The 25074-nt window shown below is 51.0% G+C and overlaps 1 protein-coding gene across 3 annotated transcripts in view; it reads left to right on the plus strand.

The window, feature by feature from the left end:
• Window positions 1-25074, plus strand: part of CLCN6 (chloride voltage-gated channel 6) — a 36289-nt gene that overhangs the window by 2634 nt on the left and 8581 nt on the right. For 2 of the 3 annotated variants that reach the window (XR_002974213.4, XM_024554233.3), the window contains exons 3-18: window positions 3560-3625; window positions 3953-4018; window positions 6411-6477; window positions 9620-9726; window positions 10295-10421; window positions 15783-15850; window positions 17024-17082; window positions 17906-18038; window positions 18627-18740; window positions 18985-19151; window positions 19676-19802; window positions 22815-22941; window positions 23225-23378; window positions 23503-23662; window positions 23752-23858; window positions 24884-25070. Coding sequence is in view for 2 of the 3 variants with exons in the window: in XM_024554233.3 (XP_024410001.1) it covers window positions 3560-3625; window positions 3953-4018; window positions 6411-6477; window positions 9620-9726; window positions 10295-10421; window positions 15783-15850; window positions 17024-17082; window positions 17906-18038; window positions 18627-18740; window positions 18985-19151; window positions 19676-19802; window positions 22815-22941; window positions 23225-23378; window positions 23503-23662; window positions 23752-23858; window positions 24884-25070 (1836 nt within the window). In the remaining variant the exon portion in view is untranslated. Of the gene's footprint in view, window positions 1-3559; window positions 3626-3952; window positions 4019-6410; window positions 6478-9619; window positions 9727-10294; window positions 10422-15782; window positions 15851-16137; window positions 16337-17023; window positions 17083-17905; window positions 18039-18626; window positions 18741-18984; window positions 19152-19675; window positions 19803-22814; window positions 22942-23224; window positions 23379-23502; window positions 23663-23751; window positions 23859-24883; window positions 25071-25074 lie in introns of those variants that run through there. The other variant, XM_024554234.4, reaches the window with a different exon arrangement.

Raw genomic sequence — 25074 nt, forward strand, 5'->3', positions numbered from 1 at the left:
ACCTCTTCCCTCCCATACCCTGACCCCAAATACAGTTCCCAGCTTCACTCCACCCGTGAAGGAGACAAACTCAAAACATTCGTTTTGGGATCTCAGGTCAGTTTTCTCATTCAATCCTCTGTCCCCGTGGTCTTCAGACTTGACCATGTTTCAGTCCTATGGAGGCCTTGTTATAAGACACAGAGCTTCTTTTCAGTGGGTCTGTGGTAGGACGGAGTTGGCACTCTTAACTAGTTCCCAGGAGGTGCTGCTGCTGCTGGTCCAGGAACCACACTGAGAACCTGGAGGCACAGTGCTTCACTGAGGACAGTCCTTGAAGGGCATCCCCAGCCAGGGGAAGGGCTTGCATGGAGGGGTTGGGCGATATCCTGCCTTTTCTCACCATCCACGACAATCGCAAGCTGTTTCAGGCTGTACCGAGCACCTCGGAGGCATGTAAGCAGAGATCACAAGATCATATTGCACACACGTAGCATCTCCACTCCTGCTTTAAAAAAAACAGACAAAGAAAGAAAAGGAAAAAAAACCTTTTTACAATTTTAAACGTATACCCAAATGGACAGAAGAGTATATTGGAACCCCGTACTCCTCACGCAGCTTTAGCAGTCACTCCGCTCTGCCTGACCTTGTTTCCCCTCTGCTCCACCCACTTCCCGGCCTGCTGATGGGTGAATCGGGAGCTTCACCAGAATTAAATGATAGTGTTTTATCCAAGGGTCTTAGGATAGTGGTCTGAAGAAAAGAGGAAAGTTTAGAGTTTTTACGAGTAAAAAGTACATTCTTGAGAAAAATCAGTCCTGCGTTCTTTTTTTTTTTTTTAAGATCTTATTTATTTATTTATTTTAGAGAGGGAGGAAGGGAGGGAAAGAAACATTGCCCAGCTGCCTCTCGCAGGCCCCCAGCTGCAGCCCAGGCATTTGCCCTGATTAGGGATCAAACCGGTGAGAACCTTTTGCTTCTCAGGCCGGCGTTCAATCCACGGAGCCACACCAGGCAGGGCAGTCCTGCATTCTTAACTTGCAGATTGGTCTGAGATGGTGATCTTCCACATGTCAGCAATCTGGACACTGGGCACTTCTTTCCTAAATTCTTCAGAGGCTTCTGGAGAGTATATATACATAATCTTCGGGCACTGATGTACAAACTGAAAGTTTCAGAAGTGTAAGTCCTCAGGCTCATTAAAGGGAAATGAAATCAATTTCTTAACGTTTCAGCCCATTCTGACCAAAGTAATTTTGTTAGCTCAGCTGTGATCACTCCATTTTGTTCCTTCCCTCTTTCCTCATCCCCCTTCTGCATTATGTTGAAGGAAATTCCATATGTTATGTCATTTCACCCATAAATAATTCCACATACATGTCTAGAGAGTAAGGACTTCTCGTTTGGCATAACACCATGCTGTTTTCACACCTGTGAAAGTAGCAATGACTCCTTGATTTCAAATGTCTGGTTTTCCGGTTGTCTTACAGATGTCATGTGCATGTTTAATAGTTTGTTTGAATCAGGTTCCAAATAAGGTCCTCACATTGCATATGTTTGATACATATCTTAAATCTCTTCTATCTTTAGGTTCCTCCATCTTTTTTTCCCCCCTTGAAATTTACTTGACAAAATAATCAGGATTCTGGAATTTGCCACTTGCCCCGCTGTGGTACAGTCGCATGTGCCACTCCGATGGGGCTCCTTTTAATGAGTCAGAAAGCATGGTATCCACTGATGTATTTTCTCATGCTTTTAAAATACCTGTTTGCTGTATATAGTTGAGAGGTTTGCAGTAATTAGTATAAGATGCTCTGTATTGTATTGTCACCTCAGTAAACCTGGGGATACCATCCTGACTGTTACCATGGCTGATGCCTCTTCCTCTTCCTATGCCCGGGAGCTCCCACAACTCCACCCCCCGGCGCCCCCTCCCCACCCCGTGGACCCTGCAGGTCCCCAGCCCCCTCCACTTCCACCAAGTTGCACTTACATTTGTGACGCACTTACTCTCAGTTGATGCCCATACTTATGAAAGTTTTATGAGTTAATGTTCTTCCCTGTGAGTCATTCTATTTCTCAATTAGCCATCTTTTGAGTTAGAGCTTCTTGAGACCATGTGCTTTGTGTAAAAGCACGTTTAGCCCAGGCACTTCATCAGAAAAGCCTGCTCCGATGGTGGTTATGAAGGCTCACCCAGAAAACCCTCTGTTGAAAATCTTTCTAAGATGTGCTCCCCGCCTTGGTAGGGGTTCATCACATGTGCCTGACTCTGTGTGTGGTGAGCTGGGGTCTTAGAGATGGGGGAATCTCCTTTTTGCTATCCTTTCACAGGTGGGTTAAAGAATAACAACTTCCTACCTGTCCCGTTGGGAGTTAGATGGTGCATTTGCAAACAGTACTGTTTTCTTGCAGGTCACAGGCTCTTTTGAATTAGAAAAAGCACCCCTCAGAGCAGAGGACTTAGAATAAAAGGCCCACCCCTCTGGGCCATAACAACATTCCCAGGTCAAGTCCCACCAAAGACGCTTTTTGGGTGAGCACTAGGTGCCCTGCCTGGTGGAGTTTGGGTTGAGTCTTAACCCCCACTTGCCTCCATGGCCAGGCGCTATTTTGCTCATAACCACAGGAAGCAGCCCTACTGGACACGTGTAAAAAACTTTCTAAAAAGTAATTAGTCTCCCAAACCAAAGAGCAACATATACAACAGAAATAAAAGGAAGTTAGTCACGGCAAAGGAGAAGTAACAATATCTGATTTTAGTAACAGCTCGTATGTACACTGGTACATATTTACAGTGTTAGCTCTCAACTGATTTATTAAAAAAAGGAAGAAAAGATTGGTGTTCTGGCATTGCATTTGTTTCTAACTGCCCCTATAAACAGCTGTGTTCGGGGTCAGGTTGGTATATAATTCATATACTATACAACTTACCCATTTCAAGTGTACAATTCAGTGGTATGTTCAGTGTAGTCAGAGTTGGGCGATTGTCACCAAGTCAGTTTCAGAACATTGTGTCACCTCCCTGTCCATTAGCAGAGTCACTGCCCCTTCCCCCCGTTGCTGACCCTGGGCCACCACTAATTTACTTCTGTCTGTAGATTCGCCTGTTCCAGACACCTGCAAACCTTCCAAATGTTTGTGGAGTCGTAGCATTATTAGACAAAGCCATCAAGCAAATAATTAATTGGCCAGTCATTTCTATAAATGTTTGGTATGAGGGATATTCATATTTTTCAATGTTTTCTTTTCCTAGAATGTGGTATCACTCACTTGATTAAAAAATATATATTTAATCACTCTTAGATGAATCTAGTTTCCCAGCAGAATTTTTTACTGTGGCCTTTTGTTGTATAATCAGAAGAAAATAAATATTTTTTAATGTAAAAAAGGCACCATGCTTACTGTGAAAATGTCAAATGGTACCCAGTGTGAACACGCAGGGATGGCCGCTCTTACCAGTGTTCCCAGATGCTTTTGCTTTATGTACGCTGGTACACAAATGACCTTCGTGTTGTTTCCTCAAAACGGGACCCTGGTACTCCGGACGGTGACTTCCACCCGCACGCCCCTCTTTCAGAGTTTGGATTATGACCGCTGCATCAACGACCCTTACCTGGAAGTTTTGGAGACCGTGGATAATAAGGTGGGCCTCTTATCAATCTCTTGGGACTGAGCGGGTCTTATGACAGCTCCTTCACCTTTATCCCTTTGCCCTTTTAACGTCTTCCATGGGATGCTGGCATCCGTTCCTCAGACCTCTGTCCTGCCAGCCAGAGCCCCCACTGGCCCAGCCTCTTAGAGCCCACTGTCCTTGCATTGCAAGGCGCCCTCCATCTCGGACATCGTCGCGCTTGCCATCTTTGCTGCCCCTGTGAAATTTACACTCAAACTGGTGGGCCAGGATGTGTCCCTTCCCTGCCGCCAACAGAACCCTGTAACAAACCGAGTCATTCTTTTCCTGTGTGAACAGAGAAGTCGCAGGTATGAGGCGGTGAAGTGGATGGTGGTGTTTGCCATTGGAGTCTGCACGGGTCTGGTGAGCTGGCGGGGCACGGAGGGAGGGTGGGCCCGGGGGTGGAGGGGTCAGAGGTCAAGCTTGGGCCTGATGAATAAGTTGTTTGTTGTAACAGGGCCTGCCTTGTCTTTTTTCCTTTTTTTTTTTTTTTTTAATTAATAACCTGTGTTTCATACTTCTGTTTTGCTTTCTCTTTATGAAATGAAAGTGAGTCATACAACTCTGGTATTCTTTAAAGCACTCAAAGGTTTGGTCAAGCCCTGTCCCTTACGTAAGGGACGGTCTTATCAGGTAGATGACTTGGGAGGGAGAGTACTCGGTGGATGTGGAAGTCGCTCCAGGGAAAAAGCAGAGCAGTGAGGCTGACACTGTGAGCGCCACGGCCTTGCCTACAGGGCAGCGTGCGGTAAACAGGACGCCCCAGATCTCGGGGAAGTTTTTGTGCTGTCCTGGGCTTCTTACCCGCACATTGCTCATTTTTTTTCTAGAAGGTAGAGCCGGCAGTCGCGGGCAAAGGAGTACGCCCGAATGCTCGGAGTTCTGGGGTCAGCACATTCACAGATGAATCATTGACAACAGAAGATTATGAAATGTTACCCAAGACGGTGGTAGCGCAAGGTCTGGGACCGTAATTGCTGACTTAACTGGTTAAACCTGGAGAAGGAAAGCTGGAAACGTCAGTAGTCAGTCAAGATGATGCACGTCACGTCTGATTTCCCGTCAGTACGCTGTTTGAGCAGCGGGTTGTCTTAGCCCATTCGGGCTTCTAGGACAGAAATAGCACCGACTGGGTGGCTTAAACAACAGACATTTATTTCTCACAGTTCCAGAGGCTGGAAGTTCAAGATGCAGGGCTAGCAGAGTAGTGTCTGGGGAGGGCCTGCCTCCTGGTTCATAGGTGACCCCCTTTTCGCTCTGTGCTCACGTGGCAGAAGGGAGCAAGACTGCTCTCTGGGGCCTCTCTCTTTAGTCCTGGTAAAATTAGTATAGTATATATATGTTAGCCACACTACATTATAATTCAGTATTTGTATGTACTACATAGTGTTCGTTACTATGAGTGCAGTTGCCGTCTGTCACCACACAATTAACCCCTTTCACCTATTTTCCCCTCTGCTAATTCCCTTTCCCTCCTGGGGTCTCTTTATGAGGGCACTAAGCCCATTCATGAGGCCTCCACCCTCGTGACCTTGTCACTTCCCGAAGGCTCCTCCAACTACCGTCATATTGAGGTTTGAATTTCAACAGGGATTTGGGCTGAGGTTCAGCCCACAGTAGGGGTCACACACATTCCCAAGCAGCGGACTGCTCATCCCCTTTCTCCAGAATTGCCCACAGTCTCCTGCTGAAGTCTCCGTGACAGACCCGTGAACGTAAACACGTGCCCACTAGAGTGCCGCCACAGGGCCAGCCGCAGTCTTTGTTTCCTGGCACTGGCCAGGTTTTCACTACCGTAGATCCAGAGGTCAAGGAACGTCTTACTGGTTAAGACTGGTGCCGTCCAGAGGCCTCTTTGGTAGCATTGTAATGGACACCAGTGTGGGGCAAGGTGGGGTGATGTCGTCGTTTCGCTGAAATTTCAGAGGGTCAGTTTTGCTGTATATGGTTCTGATTGCAGATTTCCCTGTAATAAGCAAAGCCATCAGCCATCTACTTGTTAGTCCTCCTGCCACTTTCATATCAAACTCCTTTGAACTGCCATTTACTCAATACCAGCAACTTTACCTGGCACCCTCATGTTATGGGAAGGAAGGCCTGCCTCCTGCTACTGGCTCTCTTGTCCTCTGACTTGTCACCACTTATTACTTTAACATTTAAGAGCCTCCAGCATTGGCTTGAGGGAAGTCGGCAGTACAAAGCCTTAAAGCCGTTGATCCTGAATCTCCAGAATCAGAAGTCTTTCCAGTTCTCCTTTAAGCAGGGACCTAGGAGAGTGGAATAATGGAACATGAGAGTTTTTTTCTTATTTACCAGGGTAACCATTGACTCTCTAAGACGAATAAGTCAAAATAGTGACTTACATAAAATAGTGATAACCGACATGCAAAACTCACAAACGTCTAAGTGAATGTTGTCATTCAAAGTAACCTCAGCTATGTGCTCATCCTGCTAAGCATCACTGAAGACACAGTCATCCTCCCCCGGCTCCCATCTTCTTCTGCATCTTTTCCTTCTTTGTCTTACTCTCCCTCTCTCGTTGCTGTATGTCATGGGCAGTGGGGCCGGGCTGGAGCGGGGCCCTCTGGAGAGCCAGGGTGGCTAAGGAAAGCCGGTTCACCCATCGCTGGTTGGTAACGCAGCTGTGTGTGCCCAGGGCCGTAAACACGGTGGGGGAGGCCTGTGCCTCTGAGGGCAGCGCCTGCACCGCCACCGGGAAGGGCTGTGTGGCTGACGGCTCCTTTGCTCTTCACAGGTGGGTCTCTTTGTGGACTTCTTTGTGCGCCTCTTCACCCAGCTCAAGTTCGGAGTGGTGCAGACGTGTATCCTTTGCATCGGCTCGGTGTTCCTGGATGTCAGCAGTTTCTGATTTTGCTTTCTTGTTTAGAAGGGAGTTTAACAGTAGACATGATCTGTGAAGAGCTGTTTATTAGCCATTTTCGGCTGTAAGGTTTTTAAGTATCATTGAAGGACACGAAAAGAACACTTTGATAAAACAGACACTCATAGTCGTGGTTAGAAGACACGAACCACCAGGATGCCTACTTTGCCCAATCTACAAATTCAATGTAGTGCCAATGAAAAGGCCAATAGAATTTTAAATGGAACTTGGAAATTATCTTCCTAAATTTGTGTGGGAAAGTAAAGTGCCAAAAGTAGTTGAGATATTTTGAAACCAGAGGGCCACTGAGTGCGGGGGTCCTGCCGCCTGCCTGTCACTGCTCAGCCAGAAAGCTGGGGCGAGGTGTATTAACATCGGAGGCCAGCAATCTGAGGAAGCAGCGGCAGGTAGAAACCCTAACCTCCAGGCTCCCGGGAGCTTCCAGCAGCACGTTTGTAGGGAAAATGGGGGGGGTTGGGAGGGGGCAGATGCCGTTTCTCCCCCGAGCCTGGGGGCTGCGCAGATTCTTCCCCAGCTGGCTCCCTTTGTTCCGTCTTATCTCCCCATTTGCATCAGCATTCCTCTCTTCCCAGAGGCCTGCGGTTTATGGCCCCAGAGGCTGTGTATTCTCCGGTTAGGGAGGAGAGGTGTAAACCATTTGCTCTGTTAGGGGAGATAAGGCCTTGAGTTCACCAGCTGGCTCTAAGTTGCTCAAACTACTTGCCCTTGTTTGGTGTTCCAGTTTCCGCATTCCACTTGTCCAAGAATTTTCCTGACTTCTTACTGTCCTGTTCAGTTTCGAGCAACAAGCAGGGAGACTTGCCCTACCGGGTGTGGAGACTTACATAACTTAAGAGACAGTAATTGAAACAGTGTCACACGGGTGCAAAGACACCTCGTTAGTCGATGGGAAATAGCAGAGAAGCAGTAGCTGGCCTGTAGGGGAAGTGTAGTGAATGTCGGAGTTGGTGCAATCACTCAGTGAGGGTAAACTGGACCGTTGAATAGAAGATGCTGGAACATTGTCCTCCATCTGGAAGAACAGAAAATCAAATTCCTACTTTGTACTAGAAATTCATTCCAGATAGATTGAAAATGTAAATGGGCAAAACAAAACTTTTAATTAAGACACTACATGATGTCAAAAGTAGGGAATCATTTCTTAAAAATCCCAGAGGCACACAGTGAAGAGGAAAAGATTAGAAAATTTGACCACAGCAAAGTAAATATTCAGCTGATACCAACAAACCCCAAACAACGTCAGCAAAGTGAGTAAGACGTCCACAGCCTCAGGGAAGTTATTCAGTGTGCGTTTAAGAGACACGTCGTTTTATCTAGAACATGGGAAGAACTACAGCTCTAAGAAGAAAAGCCCAAACAGCACAGTAGAAAAACCAGTAAAGGATGCGAAGGGGCAGTTCTCAGCAGAGGGAAATTGAATGGCCGGTAACTAACCCGATGGAGAAGTGCCCCCCTCATCGCTGATCAGGGAAATGGAAATTTAAAGCTGCACCTTCCCAGGACACATGAGTTCCTCCCCCAGCTATGGACCTGAGACGCAAACAAAGATGTTTGTTGCAGGGTTGTGATTGCAAAAGGTTGGAATCACACCGAATGGGAAAATGAAAAAATTATGGAATGTTCACATAATACAGTTTTGTGCAGAAGTTAAAATGAACGAACCAGAACTCTGTATATAGACATAGCTAATTCCCAAAAACGTAACATCGACTAAGAAAAAGGAAGTTGGCATATGTGCCTAAAATATAATGGCATTATTTGAGTTTCAGAAATATGTGGAGCAATGCGGATACGTCTGAAAATACACAAGTGCTAATCTACAGCTAAAGGCCAGGTGCAGCAAGCGTTCATTCGAGAGTCAAAGAACAGCTGTTCGGGAAGCCCTGTCGAAAGGGCATAGCGGTTAGGAGGTGAAGGCAAGACGTGTCGATGGGGAGGGAAAGGGGAGCAGTTGCGTGAACGGGGGAAGACACTTGGGGTGTCAGTAAGCTGAGGAAGGACTTCCTGTAGGTGCGGATAAGCTAACATGAGTGAGGCTAACGTGAGTCCTGGTGTCTGCTGTGCTCGGATGTTGGCACACCGTTTGAAAACTGCTGCTTCAGTCACAGTCTGAAGGTTAACGTGCCCAGTTCCAACACTTCAAAGGTTTGAGGAGAGACGGGCAAGGCAGGTCCTCTGGGTTGGCGGCTCTGACTCCACTTTCAAGAGGCCCCGTTTCTGTGACTCGTCACAGAGGGAAGGACACACAGCCATTTCACGTTCGTGGTTTCTCCCAAGGAGGGAGGACGGAAACGTAAAAGTTGGTTTTCTTTTAATTGTGTTTTAAAATTTTACTTTTAGAGAGGGGGAGGGAGGGAGAAACAACGATGCGTGAGAGAAACATCAATCAGTCGCCTCTCATATTCACCGCAACAGGGGACAGGGCCAGGCATGTGCCCGGATTGGGAATCGAACCGGTGATCCCTGACTTTGTGGGATGACACCCAACCAACTGAGGCGTGCTGGTCAGGGCAAGGTTTCCTTTTTTTAACGGCTCCTAACGTTTTATCTTTAAAAAATAGCCTGGCTGGTGTGGCTCAGTGGATTGAGCTCCAGTTTGCGAACCAGAAGGTCGCCGGCTTGATTCCCAGTCAGGACACATGCCTGGGTTGCAGGCAGGGTCCCTGGTTGGGGGTATAAGAGAGGCAACCCATCGATTTATCTCTTGCACATGATGTTTCTCGATTTCTCCCTCCCTTCCCCTCTCTCTAAGGGTAAATAAATAAAATCTTTAAAAAGAAAAATTAAGTAAAAAAATAAAATTTAAAAACACCTGGAGCAAATGTGGCGTGACGTTGGGATGTATTAAACCTAGGGCTGGGATGGTGCAGGTGATGGCTCCTTGTAGTGTTTGAAGCATTGCATAGTTAAACGCTTTCTGGTTTTTATTGTTCACACATGGAGATGGGGAGGCCAGGAAGAGGTGCAGTAAACGTGTTTCAGGAGAGACGCCGCACCGTGTCACGTGTTTGCATGGAAGCCCTCGGTTGGCAAGCATGGTTTCCTTAACCCACCTTCTGTAGCGGTGGAGGAATGCAGCCGGAAAGGGTGCCTTGCCCTGTCCCTCCTTGAACTCTTGGGTTTCAACTTGATCTTTGTCTTCTTGGGGAGCCTGCTCGTCCTAATTGAGGTGAGGGTGTGGGTGCTGCCTTTCTGTTGTCGAGGTTTTGGGTCCTGCACACCTTTTCTCTCTTGCCATTGCTGGAAGGTCGGAGAACCGAATTAGACTTGGAATACAGATTCCTGTGGAAAGTGGCCGCTCATTCACTTAGAAATGTTTCTGAGCGGAAGTCTGTAGCCTCTGGTGAGATTAAAGAGGAAACATCTAGATTAGGAGGGTGGTTCTCCACCTTGGGGAGCACATTAGGATCCCCTGGGGAACTTCAAAAACAACTGGTACCCGGGCCCCAACTCAGATGAATGAAATCAAAATTTCCAGAAGCGGGGTGTCTGCATGTATTGTTGAAAGGTTCCCCGGGTGATGCCGAGTCACCAGGAACTTGTTAGAAATGCACATCCACCCACCCCCCTCAGACCTCCAGAGTCAGAAACCGGGGGTGGGGCCAGGCATCTGTGTCTTCCCAGGCCCGCCGGTGATGCTGGTGCTAAGGGAGGAATCGGTGTTCCTCTGTCGCATTTGGTGAGGGTAGGCCGGAGCTCAGGGATTGGGTGCATGGGTATGCCTACTCTTCCGCCAGCCAGTGGCAGCAGGTTCTGGGATTCCCGAGATCAAATGCTACCTGAATGGCGTGAAGGTGCCCGGAATTGTGCGTCTCCGGACCCTGCTCTGCAAAGCCTTCGGAGTGCTGTTCAGTGTGGCTGGAGGTAAGGAGGGTCTTGCTGACTGACTACCTGCACGTCTTCGAGGGAGGTAGATGGCAAGAAGCATTGTGTACGTGAATGAAGTAGGTTTGAATCGGGGTGCCCGCCCTCAAACAGGTCTCTGCACTTTCTGTTGACGGCTTATTCTTTTCCATGCAGACACTGATGGTAAGGTCCCCTTCAGTTTTGAAGTAGACCGACCATGTAGTTGGTCTGCGGAGTTGGCTTTCAGCAAAGTCAGCGGGCTTTCCATGGCAACAGCCAGGTAATCACTATTTTAGGCTTTGTGGGCCAAGAGGCAAAATGGAAAATAGTATTTAGGAACTAAACGTACATAACTGTGGGATGCCCCGTCCTGCGGAGCTCCGCTGGCTGCCCTGGATGAGAATAAGTTGTCCTGGATACAGTCTTGTTCCAGCAGGAAAGCGGGTGGTGATTCCCTCTAGTGGAGAACGCCCCAAGCCCTTCTCTGAAATGGCTTTTACTGGAAATGGTATGTGTAGGTGTACACAGCATGCGTGCATAGCTCATTGATCAATGTCAAAAGCCTATAGTCACACAAAAACAGGCATTATCTATAGATAACAGTTGAAGGAACACAGAGATCTGCCTCAGGTCAGGGTCTGTTAGTCATGCTGACACCAGGTGGTCTTCGAGACGAGTTTCATGAGATAAGGAACTTACTCCTTATGCCTTGAACTTAAACATCCGGTTTATATGACGGAGCCAGACAAAGCAAAGCAAGCGTCAGAGGGTCCAATGTATGCTTCAGGCCTGATTCCCACTGGAACCCTCGGTGCTACTGGAAGCGCTGGAAGTAATCAGGTCGTGCCTGCCTCCAGCATTCTCGGCGTTCCCATCGAGACTCACGGGCCTCTCTCAAGGCCTTGCTCTCGGGGGACTACAGTCTCCACTGACACACAAAGTGGTCCCCAACGTCCCCCCCCCTTTTTTAAGTATTTGTATTGATTAGGCTATTACAGTTTTCCCAATTTTCCCCATGTCCCCCCTCTGCCCTGCCCCCCTCAGCCCTCCAGCATCCTCCACCCTTAGTTCACATCCATGGGTTGTACATGTAAGTTCTTTGAGTCCTCTGTTTCCTCTACCGTTTTTTACCTCTCCCCATCTCTTCTATCCCTACTAATTATGCCTCTTCTTTCTGTACCTTTCCCCCCCTATTCCTCCCTTCCCCTTCCCCACTGAAATCCCTCCGTGTGATGTCCATTTCTCTGATTCTGTTCCTGCTCTAGTTGTTTGCTTAGTTTTTGTTTTCATTGTTTTTCTTTTCTTTTAGGTTCATTTGTTGATAGTTGTGAGTTTGTTGTCATTTTACTGTTCATGTTTTTGATCTTCTTTTTCTTAGATAAGTCCTTTTAACATCTCATATAATAAGCGCTTGGTGATGATGAACTCCTTCAACTTGGCCTTATCTGGGAAGCACTTTTTCTGCCCTTCCATTCTAAGTGAAAGTTTTGCTGGATAGAGTCATCTTGGATATAGGTCCTTGTCTTACATCTCCCTGTTTTCTGTTTGTTCTGGTGGACAGTAGTAAGTCCAATGAAGCCTGCTACTTGCTTTTTGCGTACACGATCTCAAAACAATTTGTGTATGCATCTCAGGGCACAAAAGATGATGGCAGTCAGGAGGCATCCTGTAGTCCCTATGACCTAGACACACAGATTTGGTCCTTCAAACCAAGTCCTTGGATTGAGCCATTGTAAGTTGTCAAGCAAGGTCCGAAAGACCCTTTGTTCGGTGAGCCGTATATTGTCCTGGAGTTGTGATGCAGCTCAAGCTGGAGTTGATCGATTCGTCCCTTGAGGTGGGTGGAAAAGGCCCCTCACAAGCAATGTTGGACCTCCTCCCGTGAACACTGACTGGAGTTCCACTTCAGGGGGGTGACCCATGGCTTAGAGAAGCCTGGATCACAAGTGAGGTGTTGACGAGTGCCAAGAGCATCTTCGTCATCTCTACTGTTTCCTCCTGGACCGGGGAGTCTGAGGGAACGGAGGTGGGCCGTGGAGTGAGGTCGCCTTTTCCGTGATACGGCTTCACCCGCTTCGCTGGCAGCTCCAAGGGTCCTCCAGAAGAGGAGACACAAGCACACCCTCTTCCCCTGGTTAATTGTTGCGCCCTCTCGGGGCCCTTGATGATAAGTTGACTAAGGGCCGTGATGTTGGGCGTGATGGTCCTTTGTGGCTTGCTGAAGGAGGAAAAGCCATTCAGTGATTTCAGACTTCGAGGTTAGCTGCCCTAACACTCATGTCGATGTGCGACGAGCTGGAAGACAAAATGCCACACGGTGCAGGAGACCTCCTCGAGTTAACTGCCTAGTTTGAATTGCTTGGTTGACAAGACTTAGCTCCATCCAGTGGCCTCCTTGATGTGGTGTCTATTCTTCGTTCTCCTCTTCTGTCGCCTGTAAGCCCTTAACCCTTGGCTGCCCGGTATGCAGTGGGCAGAGAGTAGTGCAAACGAGGCTCCAAGTGAGGAGGCGCCGCGAGCCTGCGTCTGCTCCATGCTCCTGGTGCCACTTTACCTTCTCCCAGACCGGGAGCTCTGAAGATCCCCTGTCTGGGAACCAAGGGCAATAACATTTCACCTTTTGCAAAAGATTGATTAAGTGCTGGTCCTTGACCTGGCAGCCAGCTCCTCTGAGCAGCTGCTGGAGCAAGCGAAAGTGAACTTCTTGTTCCTTCGATAGCACTGTTCCCATCTCAGTTAGATGGCAGAAAGATAGTAGAAAGATCTCTCTCCTCTTAAGAATGAAAGCTAAGTGGGGAGTGGAGGGGTGGAAGAGAGGCATGTTCCCTGGGAGTGACCTGGAAAGCAGTGCGTCCCATCCTTAGAGTGATCTTCACCCTTTGCGCTCTGCCCGGGAATCCTGAGAAGAAAATAGCTGAGGGGTCAGGCTCCGGCCTCCAGCGGCTGTTTCAGCCGGAGTTTCAAGTGTTGCCTTTTTCCTCTGCTGGGAAAGACAGGCCCCCTGCTGTTCTGCATGTTGTAGTGAGTGAGCAGCGGGTTAATTACCCTGTTGTTCTCTGGACCTGGTAGCTCCTAGGTGTAGAATTTGCAGTGTTTTAAAGACTTAGATGCTTAGTTCTCCTTCTTATTTCTTTTCTACTTCTACTTCCCTTTAGTTATTCACTCCAATGTCCTTCCTTCCCCCGCCACACATGAATGTGGCGCATCCTTTTTCCTGTATTCCTTCCTACCCTTCTCCTTCACAATCCTTCACTTTCTTAATTTCTTCTTTCTCTTTGTTTTCTTTTACTTTCTTAATTCCTTCTTTTTTCTTTCTTCCCCCTATACAATCTTCCTTCAACTTGTACAGACCACCTATGACTTAGTTGAACTTTCTACAACATACATAATCCACATAGCATTCCAAAATAAATATAAGTCTTTTAAAACTCGAGCCTGGTTAGATTGCCAAACGTTTGACCTAAGGAGTATATTATGAAATGAAGAGGGGAAACTTATAAATGAAGCAAATTTGAGCGAAGAAGAGGCATAATTAGGAGAAAAGAACCTGGAAAAGGTTAGCACTTTCACTAAAGGCTAAAATCTTGCTTTCTCCTCTCAAAAACTAAATCTGAGTGTGGAAAGCACCACAGTGGTGGGAGTGTGATTGCTTTTACAGTGTGCCTCTCGCTTCCCGGACTTCTGCTTGCAGCTGGCAGGAAACCTAGCGTCTGTCCTGGTCCCTGGCCCAGCCTGTCCTCTCACGGGTGTCTTTCTTTGCGGCGAGTGCCCTTGAGGCTTTTAATGCTTGACCCATGCCTGCAGGCTGCGGCAGTTTCTGGAGGAGAGAGAGAGAAAAATAGAAGGATAGTAGAGAGAAAGTAGAAAGATAGTAGAAACCCCTTTCTCGAAACTAAGCACGCTGGCAGCCTCCCGAAGCCCGGGGGCTGCTGTCCCTTACCTCAGGGATGACCCGGCCAGGGTTCCCCTTCGTGACGTGATGTGCTGTCTGCGCTGCTTAGTGACAGTGGGGACAGCAGACAGAGCTTTCCAGTCTCTGGCTTGCGCAGCCTCTGGGAGACATCACTGCACGGAGGTGGTAGTCTGGCTAAGAGCTGGAGGTGAATCTAATGGAGGGGATGGGGAGGAGGCGGCTTCTCCCATGAGTTATCCCAGAGTGGGGCCGAAGGAGGGCTGGGGAGGGAGCCGTCCTCCTCCCTCCTCCTCCGTCTGCCGCGGTGGGTTCTTATTACTAGGTTCAGCAGCTACGCCCGTCACTGCCCTATGTGCCCCCACCCCCTGCCGTCGTGTCTGAGCTTTGCTGAATATGAGGGGTTCTAGTATGAATAGGGGCAAGAGCTGTTCTAACTAGGCTCCAGGGTAACAAATTCTGATGTCCTATGGGGTCCCGTTCTCCTGATACCACTTTAATTTCTGCCCCACTTTCTCCCACACTTCTAAAGAGCCTTTATCTGGGAGCCATGGTCAGCAGCTCCTAACTGTCTGCAATAAGTTAATTAGGTTCTGTTCTTTAGCCTCACACCCCACAGCCTTAAGAAGCTGCTGAAGCAGTGGAAAATATATCTCCTGTTCCTTGGAAAGTCCCGAGCGCATATTGGCAGCTGGGATGGTTTTACTTTAGGTTTCGTCTGGGATAGTTTTACTTTTGGTTTTGTCTTCCCCCCACCCTCGCTCCCCCTTCTGTAAGCCTCTTCTGGCTAATTGCTGGGAAATAAGATAGATGTCAGCTGATGGTGATTTCCTGGAATACCTGGAGGTGGAGGGAGGAGAAGGAAGACCAAAACCAGGTGGTCTTCACCACGAGTTTCATGAGATAAGGAGCTCACTCCTTAGGCCTTGAACTTAAACATCCGGTTTATATGACGGAGCCAGAGAAAGCAAAGCAAGCGTCAGAGGGTCCAATGTATGCTTCAGGCCTGATTCCCACTGGAACCCTCGGTGCTACTGGAAGCACCGGAAGTAATCGGGTCGTGCCTGCCTCCAGCATTCTCGGCGTTCCCGTCGAGACTCACGGGCCTCTCTCAAGGCCTTGCTCTCGGGGGGGCTACAGTCTCCAGTGCCACACAAAGTGGTCCCCAACACATAACCATTTAAAACATACCCAGATAAGGACATAAAACTTACCCTTTGCTCTCCAGCAGTACAAACAACAGCCTGGTGATCCTCTTTGGCCTGCAGGCTGTAGTCTGCTGATGCCTAGTTCGGAGTTTAAAGAGTGTTTCCTCTTACCTGATGGGAATTTGACTCGCTCCTTCTGTTAGACAGTCACACGATCATCTCTGTTGCAAAGTCACCAACAGGAAGACTTACATAGCAGAGGCCTCCTGAGCTAGAGCTGGTTCAGTGCTGACTGATGGTCTTCCCTCTCCCTGGTCCCAGGGCTCTTCGTGGGGAAGGAAGGCCCCATGATCCACAGCGGAGCAGTGGTGGGTGCCGGCCTCCCCCAGGTAAGGATGGTTGAGCGGGGAGGGGAGGCTCTTGCAGTGCTGTCCTGGGCAGGGGCATTCTGTGATGCCATTTGGGGAAAAGTCCACAGGGACCCCCCGAACATGACTTTGGAGTCTGATTATTGATTCTAGAGAGAGGAGAAGGGAGGGAGAAAAAGAGAGAAACATCGATGTGAGACAGGAACAATAATCAGTTGCCTCTTGCATGCGCTCCTGCTAGGGACTGAACCCGCAACCCAGGCATGTGTCCTGACCAGGATTCAAACCGGTGACCTTTTGGTTTGCAGGACGACACCCAGCCAACTGAGCCACACCGGCCAGGGCATGGATTTAAGTTTTAACAAGGCCCTGCCGAGTCCTGGCATCAGAAACGGGACCCAGAGAAAGTCTGTTCAGATGGAAGCCACCTGGTGCCCCCACAGCCACTGCCTGGCACCTCCACATGAGGTGGATTGGTGGGTTGGCTCAGCGCTGCCAGATCCCAAGGTGCTGGAATCCTGTCCAAGGTGGCTCCGGGTGCAGGGCTGTGCTGAGCGCACCTGAGGTAGCACAGGGCTAGTGGCAGCTCAGGGTGAGGAGCCGGCTCAGCACTCTGAAGCCCCCGCCCTGCGGGCTAGTCTGGATTCCAGCTGCAGGGGGAGACGTCTCCGTTCCTTGTGACCTGTCACTGGTGAACACTCGCTCCCGTCCCGAGGGGAGAGAGTGACCAACAGTGAGTGGTCAAAGCCGAGGAGAAAAGTCAGTCTCGTCCACAGTCCATCTTTCCTTGCTGCCGCTTCATCTTCACACCCAGCCCATGGCCCCCAGATGTGAGCGGGGACCGGGCGGCAGGGCGAGCATTTGGCGGACAGGTTGGCAGGTGGTGCCTGGGCCGTTCCTTACTGCCACCCCGAGCAGGGCCCGCTTTATCTTCTGCAGCAGCTTCCATTTCCTCCCAGCCCTCCGCTCAGCTGCTTCCTTCCCCATTTTCTTCCTGACGTGTTGACTGTGTACAAAGTGCAATTTCTGAAGATCATAGAAATTTAGGGGCAGGAAAGGAAGCTCCTCCCAAAGATAACTTCTTTTTCTCTAGGCTGCTCTTCTGGCAGCACATCTGCCCAGGTGTCCAGGGAGGGTGGGAGCTCCCCCAGGGTCCTGCAGACTTGGCCCTGACGTAATTCCCTCTCATTTTAGTTTCAGAGCATCTCCTTCCGGAAGATCCAGGTGAACTTCCCCTATTTCCGAAGTGACAGGTATGGAAAGGTTAGGAATTGGATTTTCTTTTTTTGGCTGTTGCTGCTGCTGCTTTTTAAAATTAAATTCAGTGGGGTAACATTTACTGCCCCTCTAGCCGGCTCAGCGTCTCCCCCTGCTGGGCAGGCTGTGTGCGAAAGCCGGCATCAGAAAGGAGTGGGCCTTGCTTGAGCTTCTGTCCTGAAAATAAGCAACAAGGGCCCAGCTGGCCTGGTGGCTTTTTGTCGTGAGCTAAGGCCAGGAGGCGTCTCAGGCAGTGGAGATGAAAACCACAGTCAAGACAGTCCACAAGCACACTCTCAAGGGTGTATTTCATAGTCCAAAGTGGTGTACCCGGTCTGCTGCCTTTCTGGGTTGGAAGGCGCTCTCTCCCGGTACTTTTTTGCCCTGTGGGATTTGTGTCTGTTCAGCTGCCCAGCACACCAGGCCTTGGGGTCAGGGGCCCTGGGTCAGAGTTCTGGTCCACCTTCCCGCCTTGGTATTCGTGCAAGTCTGTTACCCACGCCTCTGCATGTAACCAGCATTTGGACATTTTCCCGAAGCTGTGGCCTTCTGGAAGGAAGAGCTGGGGAGGGTCTGGCTCAGCAGGGGCGGAGCTGGGGCTCAGACTCTATGTTCAGGGCCCCACCTGGCGGAACTCAGGCTGGGGAGAGCACCTGGCTCTCAGGTGAGCAGATCTGCTGCCCAGGAGGCTTCCCCAGAGACCTGCCCTCCAGCCCTGACCCCATGGATCCTGAGATAAAATGTTAGGTAAAATGTTGGCAGATAAGGAAGGGAAGAACTGCCTTTTGTGGCCTGAGGGCTCTTCTCTTCTCTCCTCAGAGACAAGCGGGACTTCGTATCTGCGGGGGCTGCTGCCGGCGTCGCAGCAGCTTTCGGGGCTCCCATCGGGGGCACCTTGTTCAGCCTGGAGGAGGGCTCATCCTTCTGGAACCAAGGGCTCACGTGGAAAGTGGTGAGGAGGACCTTCAGGAAAAGCGTTCTTCTAAGGAGCCACGGGCACAGGGTGAGGCTGGACATGCCTCACCCAGTACCTGTGGGCCTGATGACCAGTGTGGCTCCCTCGGTCGGAAATTCCTTTGCCTTAGATGCCCATAGTGGACTCCCCTGTGCTTTCGGTATTCGTGCCCCTCCTTCCCACATCACACTGCGCTCATCCTCTCTCGGTGAGCCGTCCGACAGGAAAAGGCAGCACTGGCATGGCCATCGGGCAGGCAGGGCCGAGCCCAGACCGAACCCCGTCCCCTGCCTTAGAGTAGTGCATCCTTCCTGTCGTGTCTGCTGTTCCTTTCTGGCTCAGGAGCTGGTGCGTAACTGCCTGTGAGTAACTAGGCTGTAACAACAGGCTGTTGAGACGGAAGCTTCTTGCGGCACAGGGTGCAGTCGGTCATACTGGGGGCGCCTCCCCCACAGTGGTCGCCAGTGCCTGGATCAGGCTGGAGTTCCCAGGCTTCTGTGTAGAGCAGGGGGCTTTATGAGGAGGGTCAGGGAGAAGGTAGGAGTTGTCACTGTTGACCGTTCTCGTTTTGTCACCTGTCCCTAGCTCTTTTGTTCCATGTCGGCCACCTTCACCCTCAATTTCTTCCGTTCTGGGATCCAGTTTGGAAGTTGGGGCTCCTTCCATCTCCCTGGACTGCTGAGCTTTGGCGAGTTTAAGGTATGTTTTGTCCTTGTCCCCCAGAATTTAACGCGTGACCTGTGGTGAGTACCAGAGGGAGAGGTGATCAGAAGGGCAGGAGCAGCTGCTGGGGGGGGGCCTCTGCCCCACCAGCGTCCCATGCTCGCCCCCGCCCGCTGTGGGCCTGCTCGCACTGCTGGGCTCCGAGCCTGCCTCCTCACTCCCGCCCGCCTGCTCTTAGGGGCGCTGTGCTGTTTCTCTCCCTCCCCTGCCCTTCTCTCAGTGCTCTGACGCCGATAAAAACTGTCACCTGTGGACAGCTGTGGATCTGGGTTTCTTCGTCGTGATGGGGGCTATTGGGGGCCTCCTGGGAGCCACATTCAACTGTCTGAACAAGAGGCTTGCAAAGTACCGGATGCGAAACGTGCACCCGAAACCTAAGCTCGTCAGGTACCTGAGCAGCTGCCTGCCCCTACCTGCGCCGGCTCCCTGAGCTTTGTGTGGGCGGGGCCATCTCTCCCAAGAGAGGCGACCACGTGACCTGACCAGACCCTGCCTCCCACACCAGCTCTGATTTCAGGTGTAAGATTGGGGCAGTAGACAGGGTCGCACACCTGCCGGATCTGTGGGACAGGCCGGAAGGCTGCGTCTGAGCTTAATTGAGACCAGAGTCGCTGGTTGACCCCAGCCTCTCCTGACGTGCCACTAGGACACTTGACCAAGTCAGAAGGGTCAGTGAGACTCTCACCCCTGGGACCTAATACGAAAGGCCATCTCGTTCCTCAGAGAGAGCTGATGTGGACACAGCAGCCTCATCCCTAGCTACCCACTTTTTACGTAGAAATTGCTGGAACGAGTGCTGACTGCATGCTCCTTGGGGAGATGAGGGCTGGGGGCAGGCGGGGTTGTGTGTTGACTTTCCAAGACTGGGGTGTCCTGTCATCGCATAATCGCAGCCTTCCTTTGCTTCCTAGAGTCTTAGAGAGCCTCCTGGTGTCCCTGGTAACCACCGCGGTGGTGTTTGTGGCCTCGATGGTGTTAGGGGAATGCCGGCAGATGTCGTCTTCAAGTCAAATCGGGAATGACTCGTTGCTGCTCCAGGTAACCCCAGTGCAACTGCGACCTCTGTCCTACGTCCACAAGAAGGATCCAGGAATGCGGGTCGTGTCTCTGTTCAGAGCTGCCGAGTGTGCCGGGCGCGTTGTTCCACGCCTGATCGGTTTGCCAAGAGAGGGGCGTGTGTGGCCGCCTTTTTACGTGAGCCAGCGTGCGCCCTCTGTCTCCTTCACTCCCCCGACTGAGCCTGCTGTCAGGGTGAACTCTGGCCTCTCTGGCCTCTCTCTCTCTCGAACAACACTATGCGGGAGCAGAAGCTCGGGAAGTAGACAGTCTGCTGCTGCTTCGAGCCCCATCCGCTCTTCTAGCTGTCCGCAGCCGAGCCCGAGCCCCCCCTCCCCCCCCCCCGTGACGGCGGGTCGCACTGAGACAGGGCGGCAGGAGTGACCACCGCAGGGCGAACAGCAGTCCTGGCTGGTCACGGTGGTGAGGTCACTTAACTGGCATCTGTCCTGTCTGCATTTCCCCTTTTCTTAGGAGTATGTGGTAGTTTCCAGAACCTCTCCCTGAAAGAGCAGGGTCCATGGGGCAGGAGTCGGAGCTAGCTCTGCCCTGCGGCTTTGGGACCAACCTGGATGTGGGTCTGCGAGCTGGACTTCAGTCAGTCAGCGGCATGGTTCTGGCCTGTAGGGTAGAGCCTGGGGAGTGCTGTCTAAGTACTTGTCTTTAGTCCCGAGCGGCTGCTCGAGTCCCCCAGAGTCCCTCTGGGGCCTTTGTCTTGGATAGCATCTTCTTCAGTGTCCCCAGGCCAGCCCAGGCAACAGAGCAGGGGTGGGCAGACTGCAGCCCACAGGCCAAAAGCAGCCCTTGGCAACTGCTTGTTTCTGTGTAGCCCCCAAGCTAAGACTGGCTCCTACATTTTTAAAGAGCTGAAAAAGGCCAAGAAGAATATGCGACAGACATTATATGTGGCCCCTGGCTGGTGTGCCTCAGTGGGTTGAGCCCCAGGCTGCGAACCAAAGGGTCACTGGATCAGTTCCTGGTCAGGGCATGTGCCCGGGTTGTGGGCCAGGTCCCCAGTTGGGGGCGTGCGAGAGGTATCCGATCAGTGTTTCTCTTACTAATTGATGTTTCTCTCCCTCTTTCTCTCTCTCCCTTCCCCTCTCTCTAAAAATAAGTAAATAAAATTTTAAAAAGAAAAAGAAAAGAAAAACTGTAGTGGCCTGCAAAGGCTAAAATATTTACTATCTGGCTCTTCACAGACAAATTTTGCTGACCCGCTACTAGTTATTCCCAAGGCCACCACCTCATCACTAGCCCAGTATCTTCTAAAATGTGTTCCAAGGAACACTGATTTATATGATTCAGAAACAAATGGAAATGGATTCTGTGGTCAAATGGGTTAACCAGAATGAAGTAAGTGTCTTCAGTGCCAGACTTCGTGGGGCCCTTAAAGTTCCAGTAAGAGTTACGAGCGTTTGGAACGTTCGCTGTCCCCGATGTTCCACGAGGCACTGTACAGGGTGATCGCATATGATCCCCTCCACGGCCGTGTGGGCTCGTGCTGTTACCCCCATCCTGCGGGTGGGGAGACAGAGTCCAAGCGAGGCCTTGGCCAAGATCGCTCAGCTAGCAGTATGTAGCGTGGAGTAGGAGTCGTTCCCGTTTTATGGATGAGGGAGCTGCAGCAGCACAAACGGAATGCCGTATTGTGCCGTGTGTAATGCACACCACGTTTTAGTGCTGACTCCCGTGCACAATTCACGTTGTGCGTGGGAGTTGTTACTGCCCACGTATAATGCACATCCTTCTTTTTCCCTCAACAATTTGGGCAAGAGTGTGCGTTATACACGGCAAAATACGGCACCTCTCCTAAGGTCACAAGAGAGGGTCAAGTCCCTTCGATTATGGAGCACGCTCCCTGCTTTTAGGGGCTACTCTGATTTCCAGTAAGTGCTCTGGTGCTTCTCAGGCACGTGACTCTTCCCAGGGAGCCTGCAGGCCTGGCGTCCCTCCGGACGTGGTTTGGGGCACATTGCTTGTGTTGAGAATTGCGTTGTCATCTCAGCTCATCCATGCATCGCTGTCCTAAACACATTTCTCCTTTGCCAGCTCTTCCCTGTCACATCCCACCAGTAGGGGGCACTGTCCCACTTCTACAGCAGCGTTCCTCCAGCTGAACCCAGCCAGGTCCACCAGGTAGGGTTAGACAAGCCCATCACCTAGTATTGTTACAGTGTCCACATTAGGCTGTCTCTACAGTGTTATCAGTAGCATTAAACCCAGTACAAGTCCACACCCTTAATGAGCTTTGCAGGAACCCTTTCTGTCTGTGTGCCCAGCAACAGGGGTGAAGTGTACCCCCGTACTGTCACACACCATCGGATAGAAGACAAGAATTTTCACAGTCCATAATCCCTCTAAGGAGTTAGGCAATGCCAGACTTTCACCTTCCCACACAAAGTGATAGAGAGAACCAGAAGTCTCAGATGTGAAGAAGTAATTGTCTTCCCGGGTGGGGTTTTGTTCAGCCGGGTGGAGCCTGGTGGGGACAGCCAGCAGCACCTCGTGTGGAAGTCGCTTTGCTTCTGCAGCAAATTCGGGGTGGAGGCTTTTTCCATTTGGAACCGAAGTTGGGGCATTACGTCACCCATACCCTGGACACTGCTTCGCAAACCTGTCAACCCCTGGCCACTTGTCTGTCACCTGCCTTGCCTTCCCCTAGCCGCTGGGGCCTTGGGCCAGGCTTCCAGGAGTATCACACATGAAGCTAGCACGGGGAGCAGAGGCAAGGCCAAATCCACAGAGACTCCTAATTGTAGTTACGTTTTCGTTAACGAATGTGAGTGAACGAGGGCCCACATCCTGATTCGTCATTCCCAAAGTGCAAGAAACACGATCTCAGCTGGCTGCTCTTGGGGATAGAGCCGTTTTCTGACACCCGTTTGATTTACGGGAAGAACTTACATGCCAGGCGTTTTCGACCTAGCTGGGGACCTCCTATTTGGAGATCGAGTGCTGCAGTCAGGTGTACTGACCTTGACTTCCGTTTCTTAGGTCACGTCAGAAGATGTGAACTCAAGTATCAAGACCTTTTTCTGTCCCAATGAGACCTACAATGACATGGCCACGCTCTTCTTCAACCCCCAGGAGTCTGCCATCCTGCAGCTCTTCCACCAGGACGGTGCGTTCCTGTGCGCCCGCACGTCCCGGGCAGCTGGTGTTTTCTCCAGAGAACAAGTAACAGTGACTCCTCGGCCCCTCGTTGACCCTCAGACGCAGCCAGCCTCGCCCTTAATTCTGGGCAAGAAGGGGCTTTCCCGTTGTCATGCCAACCCGGACAGATTAGCGTTTCTGCCTCTGGAGGTGGAGGTGATCTGGTCGGGGTGCGGAAGGACCTGGCAGGAGCCACGGTGGCCTGGTGGGCCTTGGCGGTAGTGGGACTCAGGTCTGCCCTTGCCTTGCAGGCACCTTCAGCCCCATCACCCTGGCTTTGTTCTTCGTCCTCTACTTCTTGCTTGCGTGCTGGACTTACGGCATTTCTGTCCCAAGCGGCCTCTTTGTGCCTTCTCTGCTGTGTGGAGCTGCTTTTGGACGTTTGGTTGCCAATGTCCTTAAAAGGTACCATGTGTGTGTGCCTGAGCGTGCACAGGTGTACACAGATGCACAAGTGGGTGAACTGTGGCCCCTGCCCCCTCCCCCAAGTATGATGCTAAGCCACGTTCTCGTTTCCTTTCTCCATCAGCTACATTGGATTGGGCCATATCTATTCGGGGACCTTTGCCCTGATTGGAGCCGCGGCTTTCTTGGGCGGGGTCGTCCGAATGACCATCAGTCTCACGGTCATCCTGATCGAATCTACCAATGAGATCACTTACGGGCTTCCCATTATGGTCACTCTGATGGTGAGCACTCCACTGCTGGGCCTCTATCAGGTTCAGGGCCAAGTTCGCCCACCAGCAGTCTCTTTTCAGGTCTTCACTGTGTGTTGCAGGTGGCCAAGTGGACAGGGGACTTTTTCAATAAGGGCATCTATGACATCCACGTGGGCCTGCGAGGAGTGCCACTTCTGGAATGGGAGACAGAGGCAGAAATGGACAAGTGAGGCCATGATGCCCCTGCATGTCCCGTGTTCAGAACTTGTAAACTCTAGGGTCCAAGGAAGGTTTGTTTTAGGGAACAATGGCTATTTAGATTCTGGGGTTGGAATTAAGTGAAACAGTGAAGAACAGGAAGGTCATTAAAATAGCAAGCACGCTGGCTCCAGAACATGTTTGGGGACATTGATCAGCTCGTGTGGCTGGGAGCTGGGACAGGGCAGGGGGTGGGCAGGGCCGATTCATGGGTTTGTTTGGTTCCTGTGGTATTCTGGATAAACGGGAAGTGAGCACTCTGCATGAAGTCTGCGTTAGGATTCAATGTTCCAGGGTCTGCTAAGCCCCGTTTGAGAGCTAGCTTGCCTCGCGTGCACCTAACGGGATCTCGTACTGTCAGCAGTGGTTTTCCTGGGCGTAATCCCCAAATCATCCATCAGCACACAAGCATCTGAGCCTCCTATGTCTGGGTTGTCACACAAGGCCCTTGGAGCCTAGCAGAGGGGTCAGCAAAGTTCTGTACAGAAGCAGAAAGGAAACGCTGTCAGCTTTGCAGGCCATGTGGTCGCTGTCACGGTGGCCCAGTTCTGCCCTTGTACTGCAGAAGAAGCCATAGACAGCATGTAAACGACACGGGTAGGGACTTGACCTGTGGGCTGCAGTTGCCATCCCTGGTTAAAGGGGCACCTAGACCCTTTTTTTTTTTTAATTCCAGCAGTAGAATTAGCAAGTCAGCGGTGACATGTGGAACGTGCCATGTAGTGCTCAGGCCCTGATGGCCAGTCAGCCCCCTGGGAGAGCGGATGGGGCTGTGGTGAGGGGCTTTGCATACTGAGCTGAGGGACAAGTAGAGGCCCAGCAGTTTGACAAAGCAGGGAAGGGTGTCCCAGGCATGGGGACGGGCATGTGCAGAGGACATGGTTCAGGAGAGGCGCACCAGCTGGCCCGGGCGGCAGGCGACCCACCATAGCCCATCACAGCTTGCTCCCGGGGGCCCTCAAGTGAGGCTGGACGGCTTCCCTCCCTCCCCAGGCTGAGAGCCAGCGACATCATGGAGCCCAACCTGACCTACGTCTACCCGCACACCCGCATCCAGTCTCTGGTCAGCATCCTGCGCACCACGGTCCACCACGCTTTCCCGGTGGTTACCGAGAACCGGGGCAATGAGAAGGAGTTCATGAAGGGCAACCAGCTCATCAGCAACAACATCAAATTCAAGGTGA

The sequence above is a fragment of the Desmodus rotundus genome, chromosome 3, assembly GCF_022682495.2.
Source record: "Desmodus rotundus isolate HL8 chromosome 3, HLdesRot8A.1, whole genome shotgun sequence".
NCBI lineage: Eukaryota > Metazoa > Chordata > Mammalia > Chiroptera > Phyllostomidae > Desmodus > Desmodus rotundus.